General features: G+C 34.8%; 1 protein-coding gene across 1 annotated transcript in view; it reads left to right on the top strand.

Annotated features, from left to right (window-relative positions):
• Positions 1–18,998, top strand: part of LOC125059355 (glycine receptor subunit alpha-2-like) — a 29,676-nt gene extending 10,678 nt beyond the window's left edge. Inside the window, exons 3-9 of the mRNA XM_047663749.1 lie at positions 185–267; positions 1,219–1,445; positions 11,725–11,859; positions 13,534–13,634; positions 14,844–15,004; positions 15,918–15,990; positions 17,312–18,998. Coding sequence (XP_047519705.1) covers positions 185–267; positions 1,219–1,445; positions 11,725–11,859; positions 13,534–13,634; positions 14,844–15,004; positions 15,918–15,990; positions 17,312–17,440 — 909 coding nt within the window. The 3' untranslated portion in view covers positions 17,441–18,998. The remainder of the gene's footprint in view (positions 1–184; positions 268–1,218; positions 1,446–11,724; positions 11,860–13,533; positions 13,635–14,843; positions 15,005–15,917; positions 15,991–17,311) is intronic.
• The last annotated feature ends 2,887 nt before the right edge of the window (positions 18,999–21,885 follow it).

Raw genomic sequence — 21,885 nt, 5'->3', positions numbered from 1 at the left:
TTTATTTTTTTATGATACAGCATAAAAACATATACAACCCCTAATTTTTACCCCTATACGATCAACCCCTATTTATATACATGGCAAAACGACGTTTGCCGGATCAGCTAGTTGTCTATAATATTCTAACCAAAGCCCTCAGTATCCTAGATTGGTAATACTATTTGTAAATATTGTGTTTCAGACATACGCTGCTGATATATTTTTTGCCCAAACATGGAAAGACTTTCGTCTAAGACTACCTGAAAACATGACAACAGAATATAGGTAAGTTGTGTAAAGCTAATACTTAATATACGAAGAAGAGCAGTGATAGATAGTGGCTCAAGCGTGTGACTTTCATCCCTGAGGTCGTAGGTTCGATGTCTGTGCACCAATGCACTTTCTTTCTATGTATTCTGAGGTAACTGTATTGACCAAACAGCAGGCTGATCATCTACTTGCCTATTAGATTGACAAATGATCATGAAACAGATACAGAAATCTGAGGCCTTAACCTTAAGAGGTTATTTTTAGTTATATTTTTTTATCTAGAAGACCAATGGCGCTAAAACCTAGCCTAGCCCTACCTTAGATGTATCTGTTACATGATCATTTGATTTTGTAATTGGCAAGGTGATGACAACACTGTCGATCTTTGGGTCTAACGCTGATTTCTTCCTGATGTTTTTCCTTCCTCAGGGTTGAGAGGCCCATGCTCAAGCCACTCTTCTCGTCTCTTCTTATCTTATATAAACTAAATATGCTAGTGATTTTCAAATAAATAAAAAATATATTAAAAGCTGACTCTTTTGTCCTTATCAGAGAAAAAATTGAGTTTGAACTTTGAATCAGGAAAGTTTATATAGGACGAAATCAGGTTTTTATCATGTGCTTTTGGTACCTTAAAACTGTCTAAACGAACGAACGAAAGCTTCTCAACATACCTGGATTTAGGGGAGGGCAACCGGAGCTACAGGGGCCTCCGGAATAAAATGTTTTAAATTCCAACCAGTAAACACTAGTAGACAAGTTTTCTTTTGATATATTTTTATATGTTTTCTAAATACTAAAAGAATCTACTTGGTTTCAAAATTAATTTGGAACCAGGGGGATATCACTCTTTTGTTGCCTCCAGGGCCTCCAGACATCTAAATCGGCCCTGCTTCTAACATAAACTACTTAACGTTTATTCACAAATATTCTTTCTGTACAAACTCATGTTTAAATATTCTACAGGCTGTTAGAAGTGGACTGGCTGAAGCACATGTGGCGGCCAGACTCCTTCTTTAAGAACGCGAAGTCTGTTACCTTCCAGACCATGACCATACCAAACCACTATGTCTGGCTTTATAAGGATAAAAGCATTTTGTACATGGTGAAGCTGACGCTGAAATTGTCCTGTGCTATGAACTTCCTCATCTACCCTCACGATACTCAAGAATGTAAACTGCAAATGGAGAGCTGTAAGTATGGTTTGACAGTAGTTGCATGAAAAGAAATAAGCTTTTTCTAACTAATATTTACCGATATTGAATCCTGCAGATTTGTTTGTAAGAACAATCGTTGCATAAAGGTAACCAGAGAATTCATCGGCTTGTAAAAGTATTTTTCTTTACGGTTAGTAGATATAGTACAATACGACTAAATTAGTACACTGTACACGCGTAATCCGAGTAATGTACTGGTTGAAAGGCAATATAAACCAAAAACTTAATATTTCGTTAATAACGAAGTTCCACATATTCACTTTTACTATTTTCCGCCGGGATTCCTTTTTATAGAACAGGGGAAAACGGAAAGGTGGCTCATCTAGTGTTAAGTGAGCATGGACAAACGCCAGAGGGTCGCGAGTACGTTGCCGGCCTTTAAGGAATTGGATCTATTATTTTCTTGAAGGAACTCAAATTGGTTCGGAAATACTTTAGAGGATAGCTGGTAGATAGTAGTGGTGTCCGGCAAAACTGCCTTAAAAACACTCAGTGAAACGGACGTCGACTTGATACGGGTGGAATTTCGTATTCTGCGTCGATGTCCGATGATGAAACTCAGCTGCAGGTATTAATCCGAACAACTCTCTCCGCCAGGATTTGAACCGGCTTTACAGGTTCCAACTAAGCTATATAAACAGTCTTGGTGCGGGTCCTTATATGTAAATGGATTCTTATCTAGTTTTCTCCTGTTACGGAAACTCGCTAGAGGACTGGCTGGTAGCCACACAATATTTATAATATTCATATGTATTCGTCTAAACCAGTGATTCCCAAAGTGGTCTATATCGACCCCTAGGGGTCTATGACAACCTGCAAGGGGTCTACGTCAGCGAAAAAAAATTTGGGGATCCATGAAATGAAAAGGTCCACGATAGTGGATCTCAACACATACACTGATAGTGTATACATACCTTTGACATATGACATATGACACATACCTTTTTTGCTTACATCATACTATTTTATAATATCAAAACATACACATTATTTATAAAAGTACCTATGAAGTAAAAAAAATATTATATAGGTATGTTTATAAAATTGTGTAAGTTGTAGGATGTTGGTATTCGCTGTGTGGTCGCAATACATTTTGAAATTTACAGGAAATCAATATCAGTAAGTAGGGGGTCTACCCAACACGGAAAAACATGGCAAGGGGTCTACGACATAAAAAAGTTTGGGGAACTCTGGTCTAAACTAATGTCAAAAGTTGACACAGGAGAATGATAGCTTAAAAGAAAAATCTGTTTATATATTTTTCAAATCAAATTAATACGCTTGCATTGCTTAGAATTAAATCTATGGAATTCATTTTAAAATCTAACGTTAGATCACTATGTCAAGTATCTCTTAAAAAAGTGAATTTAAATTTAAAACATTAATAGAAATCTCGTGTGTAGAGTTTTTGAAATACTCTGCAAAGCTGTTGTCTATTGATGCGGAATGTAGAGTATAGAACTTGATATAGACTATAGTAACGTAAGGTTTAGGAATAGACAATGTGGAGTTGGGTTTACAATTTTACACGGGTTTTACACAAAAAATTGTTTTTGTTTTTCGAGCCTTACTTTTTTTAAATTGTTTGAAAAAGAGTCCTTGCCTCAATTTTTTATTAGTATAAATATAATTTCAATGGAAAACAAACACACATTATGATAAAATGACACAAAATTTTAAACTATTGATTTCATAGTGTGGTCTAAAATAATGTTTTATTAATTCAGAGGTAACAAAATAATAAAACACTGTACCGCAATTAAACACATTTATCACTGTTTTAAAGTTGTATATTATAAATTTGAAAGTATCCTTTTAGTCGGTATATATAGTCAAATAAATATTATTTTTCATTTGTGATTTTTCACGCGAATATTTTAATACACCGTCACATCTTTGTAATGAAAGGTATGGATATTCCAAAATTTGTGAAATTTGCAAAGAATAAAACTGGCGCGCCTCTTAAAAGCGTTTTAACGTCCGAAAATCTAATTCGTAATTCGTACACTAACTTCGTATATATATTATACATATACATATATATTTTGTAAATTTTCCATGAAAGTATATTGAGCCGATTATTTCACTTTGAATAAGGTTAAAAATATTGTTGCTAGACAACCATTTTTATGGCGCGTCTAAACGGGCCATGTTTTGCTGCAATTGATGGCTGCAACACTGTGGCCGGCAACATTGCAAACAATAGCAGCCACACTATGCAATATTGCAGTAATGTCCCGGCCATATAGCCAAACATGTTTTGTATAGCCACATATGGCCGATGTTGCCCCGATGGGTGGCCGGACGATCGCTAGGCTATCGAATTCAACTGCAATATTGCACAGCCAGTTCTCTTGTTGTTTCAGTCACTCCCTTTGTTATGGCATAGTGTATCCTTTTCTAGGCGACATGACGTTTGCTTTGAGTGAAGTGTTTTGTGCTTTATTCTTTGACATTCTAGTTCTTGAATAATTTATTATCAAGACTTATTTCTAGACTCAAATTGTCTACAGTTTCACGCCTATTTAAGTAAGGTCGAATCCACAATCTCTTCTTTTTCTGTTTCTTTTTTAAAACAATATAAGCTGCTGCGACAAGTGTGATTTCGTCAGCCATTGTTGCCGGTTTGTGTGGCCCGTTTAGGAGTCTGCATCATGGGCCATACTATTGCAGACATATTGCAACACATTGCCCAGCCATAGATTGTTCGGCCATCAGCTGCATTAAAATATTTTTGTAATGGCCGGGCAATTAGTGGCCAACAGTGCAGCCATCAATTGCAGCAAAACATGGCCCGTTTAGACGCGCCATTACACGACCAAGTGTTTGTATCTTGTTATTTTTAAGTGTTTTGCACAATGCTGGAATACCTTTTAAACAAGTTAAATATTTTTTGCGAAAATAATTTTAAGATGTATTATTTGTTACTCCTACTGGCATTCCCTCAGTAGGTAATGCATATGGCGGTAGGTCTTTAATCCTTGAACAAAACTACTACGAGATTTAAATCTAGATACCTCAATATTACTGCTGATAGAGGACAAATCTTTGTTTTTCATTTATTTTATTATTAGTAATTAACTATTAATTACTTAATATGTCATGTGGAACATGGTGTAATGGTTGCAGCTCCTTTTCCTCCGCCAAGTTTTTTTGTTTTACACAACGTTTGTGTAAAACAAAAAAACTTGGCGATTAAAAAGAGTGGAGGAGAGTTTATTGCCAGTTCTTCTCCTCCGTTCAACGCCCTTGATTTGAGAACTGGCAGTAAATCTAAAATTAAAAGCATTTATTATGTATTTCTTTATAGACGTTCATAAGTGTACATTGTGTTTATAAGTTCATAAGTGTACAATCGTAGGTAAAGCCGAGCGTTGGAACCCCGTCTTGGCAATCGATATGTGTGCTAATTAACAACTTTTCGGGAAAGTGTTTAGCCAGAGCGGCCGGGAGAGGTTTAAAATCCAGAGTAATGATATAAGCGCTATTTATAGAAGTATAAATCCTCTTCCTAGATACGAATTTGTTAAGTCTCGTTGTATCCTTAGTAATCATAAACCGACATGTCATCTGTCAGGCACAGGTCAACAACAAAACAGAGGCAGAAATGAGTGTGCCACGTGCCCAATATAGGGTAGAAGGGTTGCATCGGTCACAATTTTACCCCAATTATGCGGAAATCGTGCGCATCAGCTCGTATTTTAATAATTAGAGGCAGCCCTGAGCTTAGGTCAACAACTCTTGCATTATTCAAGCGGCAACCCTGAATAACGGCGACTCAGCATATACTAATGAGGAACTAATTATGATTTTTTTCTGCATTCACCGCTAGCCTTGAGATTTTGCTTAAACAAATTGATTGAATACTGTAATTTGTATGCAACACAGTCGTGGACTTTACCTTCTATTAAAGAACAATTTTATTACTCCTACTTTTTTGTATACGTATCAAAAATAAAAGAATTCTCTTACATAAACAAACTCTTCTTCTTCGCAGTCTTCAATCTTCATTACTAAAGGTCGACATGTCTCGGCATTGGGGATGATGAGAACCATAATTGTCTTAATTTGGTCCAACGGGTAGGTGATCGACCCTTCCCGCCTGCCCTCACTGCTCCCTACCAGCTTGTCCATACTATTCGGTTCTTTCTTAGCAATACGGCCAACGATCATAACAATCAAATATACAGTATTTACAATTTTCTTAAACAAAGGCCTTTAACGCTGGCAGCATTTCCTCACTAAATTGCTATACTTATTCTTTGAGCTAGGAAAGCACCAGCTCTTGGCTCGCCGGTACTATCTACCAGGCGCCAAGTTAAATCTTTAATTAGCGCCTATGCAGTTGAACCCCATGGCCCAAGAGTCTCTACTCCAAAGGGAACAAAAATCGAAGTCGGAGGAAATACTCTTATTTGAGCCGTTTATTATTTTCCGCATGCTCTGCGGCCGTCCTAGCTTTTTTGCTTGTCCGAGGGAGATGAGACCGGGCAGACGTGTCCCCACAAGGAGCATCCCATACCGAAGCCCGTCCCAACTTCCAAAGATCAACGATATCCCATCCGGCCGCTTGCCATCGTCTTTTCTCTATTAAATTCAAGTAAATTTAAAAACATACACGAAACACTTTTTTATGGAAAACAGATGTAGTTTTGATTACGTTAGCCTGTGAATGTATTCGTCAGCGATACTGTCCTTACATAAAGAGCCAAGATAATATGCAAAAGTTTAAAGTAATAATAAAAATATTGTTGTTGTATTGTTTTGGTATAAACTTTAAAATTTTACCTATTCATAAACATGATGGAAAATATATGGCGGCGCGTGGCGCGAAGTAAAAGCGCATGAAGATAAGTGCCTAGATGTAATATCATTAGACTAGACTATTGCAAATTCTTTATTGTCCGACATTTTTTATAAAAAAAAATAGTCAATAATTATTATTAATAGCAGTAAATATTGTTTGGAAAAATGTGAAAACGAATTTTCATCAGAATCAACCCAGAAAGCGGTTTAATGATCTAATTGAAAATGAATATGTATTTTAAAGAACTTACTTTAATGTGAATTATTTGAAATGCACTATAAAAATATGCCGCAGTAATGAACACTGCTAATGAATCTCAATTCGACGGAAAAATAATTAGGTCAAAGATCGGGTCAAAAAGACCTTGTAGTGACATTTATACTGCTTTTAAAAAAATGTGACTGCGATTTCATACAACAATGGAAGGTATGCTTCATGAACAAGTATTATTTCTGTAGCATATCTCTGTAACCCAGATCCTTATAAGCATCCGCTACTACCCACGGGAAAAAGACGCTTCTGACCCCATGATATTTGTCGTAACCATTTCTTCTTTGCAGTTAAGATATTTAATAATCAGATTGATTGCCCGAACCTTCTATCTAAATTTAAGTTTCGTGTACCCTCTCGATACCTCAGGCTTCCCATTATTCCATTTGTCCCTCCTTTCCGTAGAACGCGTTTTGTTCAAAGCTCACCGATGTCCAGATTAAGCATTCTGATAAACGAGCTAGGTCTGGATATCCATAGTTGCTCTCCAAACACTATAAAATCGATTTTTGTTTAGTTTTTTGTAATTTTTTTTTGTTATGTTTGTTTTGTTTAATAAGTCTTTTGATTGATATTTGTATGATCTCTACATGTGTGTCATGTCTTGCCTTTAAGTGCTTGTCACATTAAAAATTGTATTTTGTGTTTTTTTTTACCAAATTTATCAGTGTGCCGAGCGTTGGCAAGCTTTTTATCAATAAAAAAAAACCTTGGCATAAAACAAATATTATTACTATAGTAGTAACTTAACTTTGATATTATGATTATTGGAGTTTTTATTAACCAATAGTTTCATCAATGACTATGCAAACAGACTATTGTTTGAACACAACTAAGTAATAGCGATTCTGATTTCTATGATTTAAATTTCCTATCATGTAATTATCATAAATATTTCTTAAAGGCAGTGTTGGCCTAGTGGCTTCAGCGTGCGACTCTCATACTTGAGGTCGTAGATAGGATCCCCGGCTGTGCACCAATGGACTTTTTTCTATGTGCGCATTTAACATTCGCTCGGTGAAGGAAAACATCGTGAGGAAACCGACATGTCTTAGACCCAAAAAAATCGACGGCGTGTGTCAGGCACTGGAGACCTGGACTTACTTGCCTATTAGATTTAAAAATTATCATGAAACAGATTCAGAAATCTGAGGCCAAGACCTAAAAAGAGGTTGTAGTGGCACTGATTTTTTTTTTCCCTTAAAGGACTCTTTGCTAGATAATAACTCAGTTCTTGAAGTTACGTAACCTCGCATCTGAACGTCGTCCCTGTCTTAGCTAAACGCATTAAAAAACCTGTAAGCAATCCGATTTCTGCTTACATTTTCGAAATACTCCTCATGATTTGACCTATTTCAACGTTATTTAAAACGAAAATAGACAAATGGAAACAGCAACCCCAGGATACAATAGGTGCTTATACGCACAAGTGGTGGAAATGTAGGTAAATTTTGTCGGCGATACAAAATTGATTCCTTGAGTATTCGGTATGTAGGGCAAGGGTCCTCAATGCCGTTCAGCCTCTGATGTCAGCTCATTTTTATCGTGAAGATCAGTCAAGAGCCGTGATTGAAGCTTAATGTCGTGTTGAAAGAACTCCATAAATAGGTGAGGTGCTTCAGTTATTTTGGTTTGGTTTTTTTAATTAGAATTTTTTAATTAGATGCCGATGTTTGACTAATGATGACCCTAGTTCTTTTATTTAACTTTTTTCTTTAATTTTGTATAATTATGAAATTTTTGAAGTCTGCTTTATTCGAGGTTATAAAAAACACGGTTTTCGGACGTACCTTTTCACATCTATTCAAATGGCTTTTATAGGACACTATTTTAAGCTTTTAGATAAATATTCAAAATATCTTCAATTTAAATACGGGGCTACCACATCTTAGCTGAATAATGAAATTCTATAGTTGAATTGCCCTGATAATTCGTATCTTGAACTATTTAAAAGCAGGCCAATTAACGATCACATAACCATTCAGCTGTGAATGATGTCACTGTAAAACCTAATAAGTTCGAATTTGACCTGCAATTTGTAAACCATAGACTATAGAAGTATTTCCGAAGCAATAAGCCTAGAGCGTATTTATTTTATTTACGGTTTTTTCCCCAAGGAGTAGGCCGAGGCCATGGTCCTCATCTTCTTCCACTTTCATGACATTCACCAGGATTGCAGGTGATGGGTTTTGAATTACGCGTTCATTTTAATATTATTTTCTACTTTCCAGTATTTTACACGATCACGGTCACGATACGTTTTAATATTTGGTACGGCAAAACGTTACGGCGCGTTACATGAGGGGGGGGGGGGGCAGGAATGTCCAAAAATTGCGTTACGTAATACGGCGAGCACTTTATTTTAAGCCCTGCCTGCTCGTTTGCCTGTTTTAAAAAGCTACACGATTCATCGTATGACCTCAGATCTACAGTCAAATGCTTTTGACCTAAATAGGTCCTATCAAACAACGTATGACGTTTGAAAACAAAAAGCACGTTGTAATGGCACAGACTAAAGAATAGTCTAGTCTACGTCTGCGCTATAAATATCGGAGATGCCATAGATTAAAAGAGATACGACACGGTTCATAGACAACATCTATTTTAGAACAATTATGATTTTATTAACTATGTGTTCAATGGGTTAGCGAGGCTGGTAATAATGGGCCAGATTTACTGCAATTTATCACCCCCTCCTCTTGTCAGAAAAAGTAAGCAAAGCTCCCAAAAATAATAGAACATAAACGTATTAATTTTTTGTAGGAATCCTCGAAAATGCATTTCGTTTTCAAGCATAGACAATGTGTGGGTAATATGTGTAAAAAAGGAAATAATTAATGTTGACGAATGAATGAAACAGCAAATAAGAAAAGCAAAGACCCTCCCTAACCTAAGGGGGGAGCCCCTATAGCGCTCACGAAATACTTGAACAGCCCCTTGGAATAAAAAAATTAAGATAAACGGAACTATTAGGATTATTCACTTCCTTAAAAAACTTATCTACCGACTTGACCAGTTCGACTGCTTTCTGACGCTGCTCATCGGTGAGCGGTTCCAAAAAGGGTTATGTTTGAATAACGGAAAAGTGATTCTAGTGTAAACACCAATTGTAACCTGGGATTACTGTTTCCATTTCTTTATTTGCGTTTAAAAGCAAAATAACGTTGATTTAGGTCAAATAATGATGAGAAATCGGAGTGTTTACAGAACAGGGATTGAACTGTTTTTACGGTCAGAATCGCTATTATTTCTGAGCTTGCTAAGACAATAGTCTGTTTGAATTGTCATTAATAACTATTTGTTTCTCTTAAAACACTCAAATAATCTTAATATATAAGATTAGATACAATATTCTTAGCCTACAAAGTAATATTAGTTAAAAATAAATAAATCGATAACTAAATTATTTTTTTTATTCCTGTGGCAGTGTACTTTTAATGCTGGCAACATTTTCTCGCTTTATTGCAATACTTATCGCACACAAGAGCCGATTGTCAACATTGAGAAATACAACTCGAACGAACGAAACTAGGAAATATATGAATCCCGTATGTCAAAATCATAAGAAATCACGACTTAAAGAAAAATCGTGTTTACACTGCAGCCTTACGTAATAAGTTTTATAATAATAAATATGTAATTAGGTGATCAGCCTGTGCCTGACACACGCCGTGGACTTTTTGGGTCTAAGGCAAGCCGGTTTCCTCACTACGATATGCGTTCGAGCCATTGATATACAAAAAACCCAAGATGCACAGTCTCGAATAAAAGTAACGCTCGAAAGTGTCCCGAAACACTTCTGTCCCTTTCTATAACAGTATGTCTATAACAGTATATGTTACAAGCATATATTATTGCAAACTCAACCTTACGCGAATTGCTTAAAGTTGTTATTACAACGCAGTGTATACGTACTTAAAGCAATAAAATTTTACGACCGACCGTGGTCTGAAGGACAAGGTATTGAGTGGAGTTGAACATGACTTTTTTATTTACAACTATTTAACATAATTTTAAATTTATCCGACTTTTCGGGTGCTTTACAGCGTGCGTGGTCACGGTGACTAAAGACAAAAGGTGTTGGATGTTAAATAGTTGGAAATTTATAATAATACATAACTTTAATCCGGTTAAAAAGTTTTTTCTTTAAATTAAAAAAAAATGTTAAATTGGCTACCTCCTGACCACTTTATATAGCGTAAATATATTTGTCAAAAACTACACACAAAAAAGTTCAAAAGTACATAAATTTATTTATAAAAAAAAACACAAATAAATAACATCGACTCCACTTATTAGACGCGAGACTATTTGAAATTAGCGCACAATTTAGAATGTTGCGCTCATTTTTTGAGGACGTTTTTTAGACGTTGATTGTGCATCTTGGGTTTTTTATATATCAATGGTTCGAGCTAATGTTAAATGCGCACAAAGAAAGTCCATTGGTGCACAGCCGGGGTTCGAACCTACGACATCAGGGATGAGAGTCGAGAGTTATGATCGATAAATATATTATGTAGGTGAAGATTTCCACTTAAACTGATTTCTAAATTACTTATGTTAAATAACGTAATACAAAATAGTTAACATAAATAACACCACTTGATATGTATTACAACCTTACAGTACTATACCTAGTGTCTAGTTTAGAGTTTATCTTGTCCAAGATTGGAGTCGACTCTGAGTACAATTAGCGTTTTAATTTTAGACTGAGAATATCGATTTTATATTTTAATCTCACAGTCAGCACTTTTTTCCAATTGACCTAATATTAAATCACTAAAGAATTCGCTCAAACAGCCATTATAATTTTGCTTACTTAGAAAATTTGCCGATTAATTCGCGTGCATAAATTACCACGTTATTAATATTTAAATTTGTACATTTTAATTATTCATGTATGCCCTGAATCTAAGTTCCACTCCCCTTTAGGGGGATGGAGGTCTATTAATATATTGCTTTTGTTACAATACTGAACGTATCGAAGTTGTTTTAGACATTCTAGGTTATCAAACAAGGTTGTCTTTCTTGTCTCGATAAACTCAAAAATGACTACGCAGTTTTGAAGCTTCTTTATGTCTATACAGACATTATAATATGGTGCCTGTGTGAAATCGGGCATACGTTTATACAATATAGTTGTCAATCAAAATAGAAATATAATTGAATTTTTTTCAGTGTCCCATACAACAGACGACATGATATTTCAATGGGACCCCGAAGTACCGCTGGTGGTGGATGAGAACATAGAACTGCCCCAACTAGAGCTGGTGCAGAATAGGACAGCTGATTGCACGCAAGTCTACTCTACTGGTAGGATATGATGTAGATGTAAAAAAATTGTCATACCTGATGTCAAAATATTGTTTGTCATATAAATATTGCACGACTCTCATACCTATAGAAAATAAATAAATCAGTGGCGCTACAACCTTTTTAGGTCAGGGCCTCAGTTTTCTGTATTTGTTTCACGATTATTTGTCAATCTAATAGGCGAATTTTTACAGGCGATATATAGGTAGGTATAAGAGCAGTGTTCTCCTAGTGGCTTCAGCGTGCGTCTCTCATCCTTGAGATCGTAAGTTCGATCCCCGCCTGTGCATCACTGGTCTTTTTGCCTATGTGCGCATTAAACATTCGCTCGAACGGTGAGTGAAAACATCGTGACTTGACATCGAAACGCTTGCCTTAGTCCCAAAAAGTCGACGGCGTGTGTGTGGAGGCTGATCACCTACTTATGCCTATTCGATTGACAAATGACCATGAATCAGTTACAGAAATCTGAGGCCCAGACCTAAGGAGGATTTTTTTAAACCGAAACGAGGAGATTTACAGTACAACGTGTTTTTTTTTACACGCAACTCAGTGTCACGAAAAACATACCGAACTAGAGTTATCCCTTTCAAATTAAATTGGGACATACTAGGATTAAGCGAACTAAGAAGAATAGAAAAGAATGAAAGCAGCTGGAAGACGCCTATGTGTCCAAGACACAATGATAACCGGCACATCTGATGTATTAAAACAAATTTACATATATTGTATACTGGGTGTCAGCAATAAAGGCTTAATAATAATAATAAGTAACTGTGTGCCTATACGTCCACGATTTTGAGGTAAAGGTGTACGGTTTCCTCACTGCCAGTTACCACACGTAGGACAAAACATCCATTGTATACAGGGATCGAATCCGCGACCGCGGCTTAGAATCAGCGTCTTAAACACTAAGCTAATTGCTCTTTTATGGGTTATTAGAGTATTTGACATTAATTAAGCGAAGTGGATAAGCAATTTCGTTATCTTAAGATTACTTCGCGAAAAATGGGCCACAAATGTTTGTTCTAGATTATGTTGATTTTACGATTGTTTCGTAGATTAGATTAAATTATTGATTTTAATTGTTGAATATCTAGAACAATGACTATTAAATAAACAGATTTTATTACATACACGTAATTCATGGACAGAAACAATAAATCTATGTTTTTGATCAAGCAATTGACAAGATCCTTGCGATGTTTTCCTCTACCGTATTGATTGTTAATATTTAAAATACTATGGTTTTTATTTTAATTAATTAACTTTAACATAATAAACTAAGATGTTTAGTTAAAAAGAAAGTGCACTAGCCCCTAGATTCCCTGTGTGGGCAAGTCTCTTCCATTCGACATGTTAGACACAACAGTACTTGACAATAATTTCTACATATCAATTACATTTTATAATTTAAATATTGTTGCACAATATGAATACATTCCGTTTTAACATAGGACAGTCTGAGAAGATGTTGTTAAAGATTGTTAGTAATATATTAACTACTGAATCGTTAGTGAAAATTTTGTTTTTTTTTTTAAACTGAAGGAGAAAAATCTTTAAAAAATGTACGAAGCAAAGCCGGAGAAAAATGCATTTCCCCTTTGGAAATCTCTTGCTTAGCCTCCAGCTCAATACACACGAATAGCTTCTAAACTAAATTTTATTTTATAGGTAACTTTACATGCCTAGAAGTGATCTTCAAACTGAAACGTCGCCTGGGTTACCACCTCTTCAACACCTATATACCAACTTGTCTCATCGTGATAATGTCCGTAAGTTATCTATTTATAAAAAATCTACCTATAATTATGAACATTATTTATTACTAGCTAAATTGATATTAACATAGCAACGATATCTTCCTTACTTTAAAACCGTATTCAGTTAAAAGGTGTTGCCACAAAATTTATATATATGTTAACGTAAAATTGTAAACACCGTTAGATTGTAATCTATCTCGCGAGATTATAAACTGTCGAAAGATTGTGAACCTCAGCGTACTGCTTACAATTTAACGTATCATTATTCGGCAGATTGTACTACACTAACTTAGTTATCATTCAAACTTCTTTGGTCAATTACAGATTAATTTTACTTCCCAACAATTTCATATAACTACCGAATAATAATACGTGTATTTGTAAGCAGTTCGTTGAGGTTCACAATCTTTCGACAGTTTATAATCTCGCGAGATAGATTACAATCTAACGGTTTTTACAATTTTACGGTGACATATATATATATATATTTTGATGCCCTTTTAAGCAAGATAGTTTCCAACGTGCGGCTCACGTCCCACAGCGCGCAATTTATAAAATATAAAATTTTTAATTCAGTTTTTCATTGTTTTCGCAAATTTACTTCCTGTGTTTCGTTAACAATTTCTTCCTCAAACCCATCATTTTATTTTTTTATTTGATGAAGCAAAGTATCAGTGAGCTGGGCGTTAGCAAAATTTGTAAAAAAAATTGTATAACATCGTGTTTATAAGATAATATAATTCATATTTAAGCTCTATTACAAAGTTGAAGCAAGCCACTAGAAATATATTAAGTATGTAAAACAAAAGAAGTCGCCAAGGTAGCATATAAAATATTTAAATTGTTGCTTGGGCAGAATGTTGCACCATTATGTACTTTATAATCTAAGAATATAAATAAAAACGTGTTTATTTAATAAATTAGGGACATCAAATTGGAGTAGTTTGTTTAAATATACGAATTTATACATTCATTTTTACAATCATCCAAAACAAAATTAAGTTCCTATTAAATAAATATATATACATTATTTTTTTGTTTCAAGTAGTTTCAAGCAATTGTCGTAGGCTCAAAAATAAATAATCAACTTTACAACAAATAGAAATCAACTTTAAGGCTAAGTGCAACAGGCGGAATTATGGCTACCATGCTAAAAGAGAGTCTGACCTCGTCTTTTGGTTGGTGCAATAAATTTTTTTAATTATGAATTTCTTCTTCCAGTGGGTGTCTTTCTGGATTAAGCCGGACGCTGCGCCCGCGCGTGTGACACTCGGCGTGACCTCATTGCTAACACTTTCCACTCAGCACGGGAAAGTTCAGTCCCAGCTTCCGCCGGTGTCGTATTTAAAAGCTGTTGATGCTTTTATGTCCGTATGTACTGTGTAAGTATATGGGCACGTAAAGTTTTTATTTCTAGGGTCTCAATAGAGATTGCAATAATAACTTTAAAAGGTAGCATTTTTTTTAGTAGTTACATATGAATCATATCATAATAGTCAATTCTAATATTATTTTATCACTACATCATATTTTATTCATTAATTAAATTAATATATTGATGATGTAATTAATTATTATAAGCCTTGATTGCTATACAGGAAGGGTTTTTGGTTTTTACTATACATTTCCAGATAAATTTTTTGCATAGCCAATTTCTCCCCATATCTACTTCGACAGTAGTCCATTCCCTTTGTCTTAATATTATTTATGGTTTTTTCTACGAATAAGGACATTTGTATAATAATCTTTCTATTAAGAGTCTAACGTATTCGAGAATAATAATAATTAAGCCTTATTTATTCCTTGAAACATTCATCCATCTTAACAAAAGATACACACTATCTTGAGCATTTTTTCCCACACTCTTGTTTTTATCGCGAACATTTAAGTGATTGTTGTCAAGTCTGACGTCATATTAACAAAAAAATAGTTATAATTACTCCAGAATATATCTATACCCTCACTTAAACATTTATTCGTTTTTGACGTGACAAAGTCTAATAAATCGACGAACGCTGGCTACACACACGAAAAAGCAAGAGCATTGTCCCGTTATCTCTCTTCCACTCGATGTGTCCGAGGGTTCACTTCTTCTTTGTATCCATACAAAATAGTGATAATTCAATAAATATGATTCCATTTTAATCATAAAAGTATGCAATCATTTCATCAATGTTTTGTTATGAATGTGTCACGTTAAACTATACGTATGTTCCGTAAACCGACTATTTCTTTTTTCCCACATTATTACCTGAATTTGTGGTATTTATTTTAATAATTGTTCATTCTTTTCAGTTTTGTGTTCATGGCACTGATGGAGTATTGTCTGGTCAACATCATACTTGATGACGGCGGGAGAAAACCAAAGGTAACGTATACTATTAGACAATGCAAAACACTTTAATTTGAATTACAGCCTGCCGGTTTATACCTTACTTTTGATATTTAATTTCTGAACAAAACTTATAACAATATTTTTCTCACACTTAACTTTTTAAACACTGGAATGCTTCTCAAAGTCTAGCAAAGAACAATGCAAATGTCACAAAGAACTGTGGAAGGGTTGAATTTGCTCTAAAGTCATACTTCCGACTATGCCTTTGATTGCGAACAAATTATGCAACGGGTCAAAGTCTTTATGATATGCATGAATCGAGAATGTACAGTACTTTGATAATATCCGTTTTTCTAACAGTCGAGTGTAATATTAGTTAATTGTTTGAGAATGAATTAAGTTACACGATAAGAGGGTTATTAAACGATTGACAATTATACAGTTGACAAATGTTTTTTTTTAGTTTTTTTTTATGGGGGCTCACCTGATGTTAAGTGATACGGCCGCTCAGGAAATTAGCAATTGGTACGCTCTTTTCTTGAAGGACTCTAAGTTGAATTGTTTAGGAAGTACATCGGTGGGTAGCTGGTTCTAAATAGTGGTGGTGCGCACCAAAACTCAAAAAACGCTCAGTTGAAACGACGGTCTAGGTGATACGGGTGAAATTTCGATTTCTGCCTCGTCGTCCGATAATAAAACTCCGCTGAACACTTCTGTTATCAAATAAATTAAAAGAACCTCGCTCTTAAATACCACAAGAAATTTAGTTACTACTTAACAATTACTGAGTATTTATCAAGGCAGTTTTTACCGCGCACTAACACTATGTGGAACCAGCTGATCACAAGTATTTCCGAACCAATTCGACTTAGGGTCCTTCAAGAAAAGAGCGTACCAATTCTCAAAAGCCCGGCAACGCACTTCCGAGCGTTCTGGCAATGTGAGTGTCATAGGGTTAGCCTCCTGCCCGTTTGTCTCCAATTTTATAAAAAAAATACAATCTAGAATTAATAAGAAGTGTCCAATAACACTACTTACAGTCTCTATTTAGGGAAAGATACTCTGTGCTTTAGCGGTTAAGTTAAGTTTCACACTTAATATTAGGAGATTTTTATACATTGATAGCTAGCGGACGACTCTTCTCTTACTTATAGAAGTCCCTTATTTCGATGATATAATAGTTCTGCTCGTATTTTCTTCTCTTTTTACACTTTTGTTCTGTTTCACCACATTGCCCAGTAGAAAAGGGTTAGTACTAGTTTTTGGGTCATTAATTAAGTCCGTTTAAACAAACTTGGTACTAGGTAGAATAAATGGAACTTTGTAATTTATTAATTTTTTAATAATATTTCAGGAACCAGCTGAAGCGGCCAAAGCGAAACTGCGTGCTATCAACATTGATCGGTTTTCCCGAGTTTTCTTCCCTCTTCTTTTCTCTGTACTAAATGCAACATACTGGATCCAATTCGCCCAATACATATGATTAATTAGATTTCTATTAACATTCGAGTGGTCAAATGACAGAATTAAAGCAGGCGTTATCAAGTCAGTAAGAATTATGAAATTTAGACGTTTTATCTTACTTTGGGGCCATTGCTATTGGGGCGTTTATAGTAAGGAGAATCTTTCACAGTGTGGAGGGATTTTTTCCTAATTGCAGCATCGCATTGGTACTCTTACTGCACATTACTTAGAAAATATTCTTCCTTATAAGAACTTTAGTGCTCGATTTTGATTCAAGACCCCGACAAGTAACTACCGTATAGTTTTAAAAGAAAATTATCACTTACTAAAAACACTGAGATTAGAGAGGATCTCGAATCACTTCTCGTACTTTATGAAATCTCTTATAGTGGCATCTTCTTGCGAAGATTGGCGATCATGGTTACTTTTTGGATGCCGCACTGGGTGGAATTGGTGAACTGGCCCTGTCTTTCTGATTGTTTAATATTAATCTCTGAAACCCACCGTAGATTGCTTTATTTTTATGAATTACTGAATGCAGAATGAAATGGTGACTATTATTTATAAGTAAGTTAGGTTGAGTGACTTAACGATAACTACAATAAAAATTTGTTACTACGAAAATACAAAAGTACAGTAGTGCCGATTGATAAAATTTTGATTCTCTAGAACGTGTTATGTAACTAAAGCATAGTGTAGTGTAGTTCCCCTTTAAAATACTATCTAAAAAGTAGAAAATTCTATAATGTTACAATGAGTTGATTAGTATAAGGCCTTGCTTAGAAATCTGTACCTTATAATTTTACCTTAGTTAAATCTTTGAAGTGACAAAGTGGAGAAACTTCTAGAAATCCTAGACCGTGTAGCGCCTAGTTCTCTATACATTTTTTTAAAATTCTAATATGCTTAAATTGTTGCAACATCACATTATGTAAGAATTAATGAATAAATTAAAAGATTATAAATATAGTTATATATTATAAATCAAATTTAATAGTATTTTAACCAAAAAAACAGGGGGCTTACTGGCTCCGTCCACTTTAACCAAAGGCTCGCGATTGCATGGCCGGCCTATTAGCAATCGGTTCGATCTTTACGTTCGTTAGCTAAATTTAAAGTATGTTACGTATGTCACACAAAATGACGATTTACTCGTATATCATGTATATAAGAGATACAATTCTATATACCTTTACTATAAGTCTCAAATTAAATAGAATGCAAAGGAATTGTTTTTAATTACACCTATTTTACTATAGCCACAAAAATTTTGTTAAATCATAGTTTACGTATCTAATTTTATTGTTCCATCAGATTCTAGATCAAATAAAATTAAACTTCTAAAATTTTTACCTTATCTTGAGTAATAGATTATAAATACTATAACAATGTTTCTTTTTTCTTAGTGGGCAGTAATTTTAAAACTGTATAGATAGTCAAATGTCACTTGTGATTTATTGAAATAGATTATAATCTAAACAGATAATTCTATTTCCTATGTAACAGTTAGATATCGTTATGAAATAACCTAACGTAGATAATGTTAAAGTTATATTATAGTTTATTTTGTTTTTAAACGTTGTTTTATTTAAACCATCTGTGTAACTGAAGTTGAAGGCTTTTAAACTGAACCGTGTGGTGCTCAGATAATGCGATATCTATATTTTCCAAAGCCAAAATCATTTATTCATATAGGTAACACAATGTACACTTATGAACGTCAAAAGAGAAATACATATTAAATGCTTCTAATTTTACATTTACTGCCAGTACTCAAATCAAGGGCGTAGAACGGAAGAGAAGAACTGGCAATAAACTCTCTGCCACTCTTTTTAATCGCCAAGTTTTTTGTTTTACACAATGTTTGTAAGGAGGTGCAACCATTACACCATGTTCCACATGACATCTTAAGTACTTAATTATTAGTTAATTATTAATAATAAAATAAATTAAAACCAAAAAATTGTCCTCTTCTCGTGGGAACAATACGCAATTAATGAACCTCAAACGAGCATGGGATGAAAATCCGTCTTCACCGGCGTATTACAAAAGCAGATGTATGACCGTTTTACGCGGCTTAAGGCCCTATCCCAGCACGAATTGCTGTGGCAGTGTCTCAGGATGGACTGCGGGGCGCAGTGGAGTGTTGGAGCACTGAGGCGCGCCGACCCTCAATAACAATTAGTTATGTAAAACATTAAATTAATGGAATTTTATGGATTAGGTACTTGGCTTGCGATAAAATATAACAATTAGGCACTTCAAAAAGGAAGAACTTTGTCAGTTCACTCATCGGTCAATAAAAAGGACCTATCATTTACTAATGTAATAAAGCAAATATGTGCCCTTTTCAGAAATTTAGTCTTAGCTGTGGGCACAGAAATAACGGCTGATGATGTCGCCTTCTGTACCCAACAGGCACATTGAAGCTATGGCACTAGAGTACTAGCGAATTCCTGTCCTTGCCATATAACAATTTTACTTTTACAACGACCTATAGATTAACCTAATAGTATCAAAGATTCGATAGTGCAGGCTTTACCAATCGGTAACTCATAATCTACTGGACACCAAAATATACAAATTTAATTTGAATTTAATTTAAAAATAAATGTATGATTACGAAGCTGTTAAAACACGCCAAGAATTCTTATTCACAATTCGTAATACGTTGACTCGACGTAATTTGAATCAATGGCTGTACAAGCTTTTTAGGCCCGGGCCTCAGATTTTCGTATCTGTTTCATGATCATTTGTCAATCTAATAGGCAAGTAGGTGATCAGTGCCTCCTGTGCCTGACACACGCCGTCTACTTTTTGGGTTTAAGGCAAGCCAGTTCCCTGGCGATGTTTTCCGTTCGAGCGAATGTTAAATGCTCACATAGAAAGTCCATCTGTGCACAGCCATGGTTCGAACTTACGACCTCAGGGATGAGAGTCACAAGCTGAAGCCACTAGGCCAACAAAAAATGCGATTTTTAATGCACAGGATTTAAAAAAAACCACTAGGCGTCTTTCGGTATTGTTTGAATTCCATAACCAACCCGTGATCAATTGCTTTTTACCTGTACCTACAGTAATAATAAATCCCTAACAATTATAGAACTCGTCATGGATAGAACAATGGTTGTAAGGCAAACTTTTTGTTATGCTCTACAGAAATAATAACTATTGTTTTCATTTGTTGAACAATCCTGTTAGTGTGTACGTTGTAAGTATAGCGCCACGGCTAGTATATAAAGTTCCATAATCTTTCAAGGAGGTAATGAGTTCAAGTTTTGTTGGGTTTAGACATATTGGTTTCATCACGATGATTTTTATAATAATAATAATAAGATGGTACAAAAATGTGTAAGATGGTACAATCGTAAATTCGCCTATTCTGTCACACACAATGGCGCGCAAATTAATATTTTTAAACTCTCCCTAAAAAATACTTATTTAATTGGTAACTGCCCTCGACTTTCTTGAAGACTCAATAATAAATCGCCATGATGGTAGAAAAAAGTGCAGACAACCGAACAATGGATTATTATTGTCACATGATTTTTGCGGATCGGATAAAGACAGCGATGGTTTATTGGTTTTACTTTGCTTACGATGTTGTGTAGACGACTGAGAGGGGTTTCTCTCGTTATTAAGTATTAGTTATTTTTGTCCGTTCGCTCTGTTGAACTGACAGTAAATGTAAATTAAGAGTTGTGTAGAATTTCTTTAGGCGCATGAGGGTATAATTTTTACGGATGAAACGCAATGAAGATGTGCAGCGTTTTTGTCGAAGAACAGGGAGGGAGCGATGGAGACCGATTGAGAGAGAGTGAAAAGGGCGAATTATCTTATAGAATATATATTTTTAAAATTAAAATTTTGTAAAGAGAATTTATGAAATATTAGTATTTTGTATTTTATGCAAAATTATTTACCTATTGAAATCTCAAATGACGAATTGTAAATTAAAATGCCAAGTGTTTTTATTATCGGAGAAATAAATTTAAAAAATAAATTTATTAGGTATTCATTTTCGGCACTTTTAATATTTTAATGACAATTAAATTCATTAAATTCCTAACATATCTTCCTTTTTCCCTCTCTCTAAGTCTCGAAAATCTAAAGTTTTAGATTTGTATAAATGTGAACGAGACTTAAAAATTATAAAATAAAAAGCACGCACTAACGCACTTTTTATTATACAATAGGAGTGCCCTCCTCGAGCATACGGGACGCCCAAAAAGGGCAGTCATCGCAACTACCCATTTTTTATGGGTGCGTTGCCGGCCTTTGAGGGAGGAGTACACTCTACGTTTGAATAGATGGAAGTCATATCTCCTACTTATATAAATAATCGATAATGCTAATTGTTTGCAATTATTTGAATTTCGCGATCCGTTAGCTTATCTGTCATACTGACATTGATTATATTTGTCAAGCGTCTTATATTATTTGTCAAGTTGTCAGTTGGTCAGC

This window comes from Pieris napi, chromosome 19, assembly GCF_905475465.1.
Source record: "Pieris napi chromosome 19, ilPieNapi1.2, whole genome shotgun sequence".
NCBI classification, from domain to species: domain Eukaryota; kingdom Metazoa; phylum Arthropoda; class Insecta; order Lepidoptera; family Pieridae; genus Pieris; species Pieris napi.
Note: the sequence above shows the minus strand (reverse complement) of the source record. Positions and strands in the feature narration are given on the sequence as shown.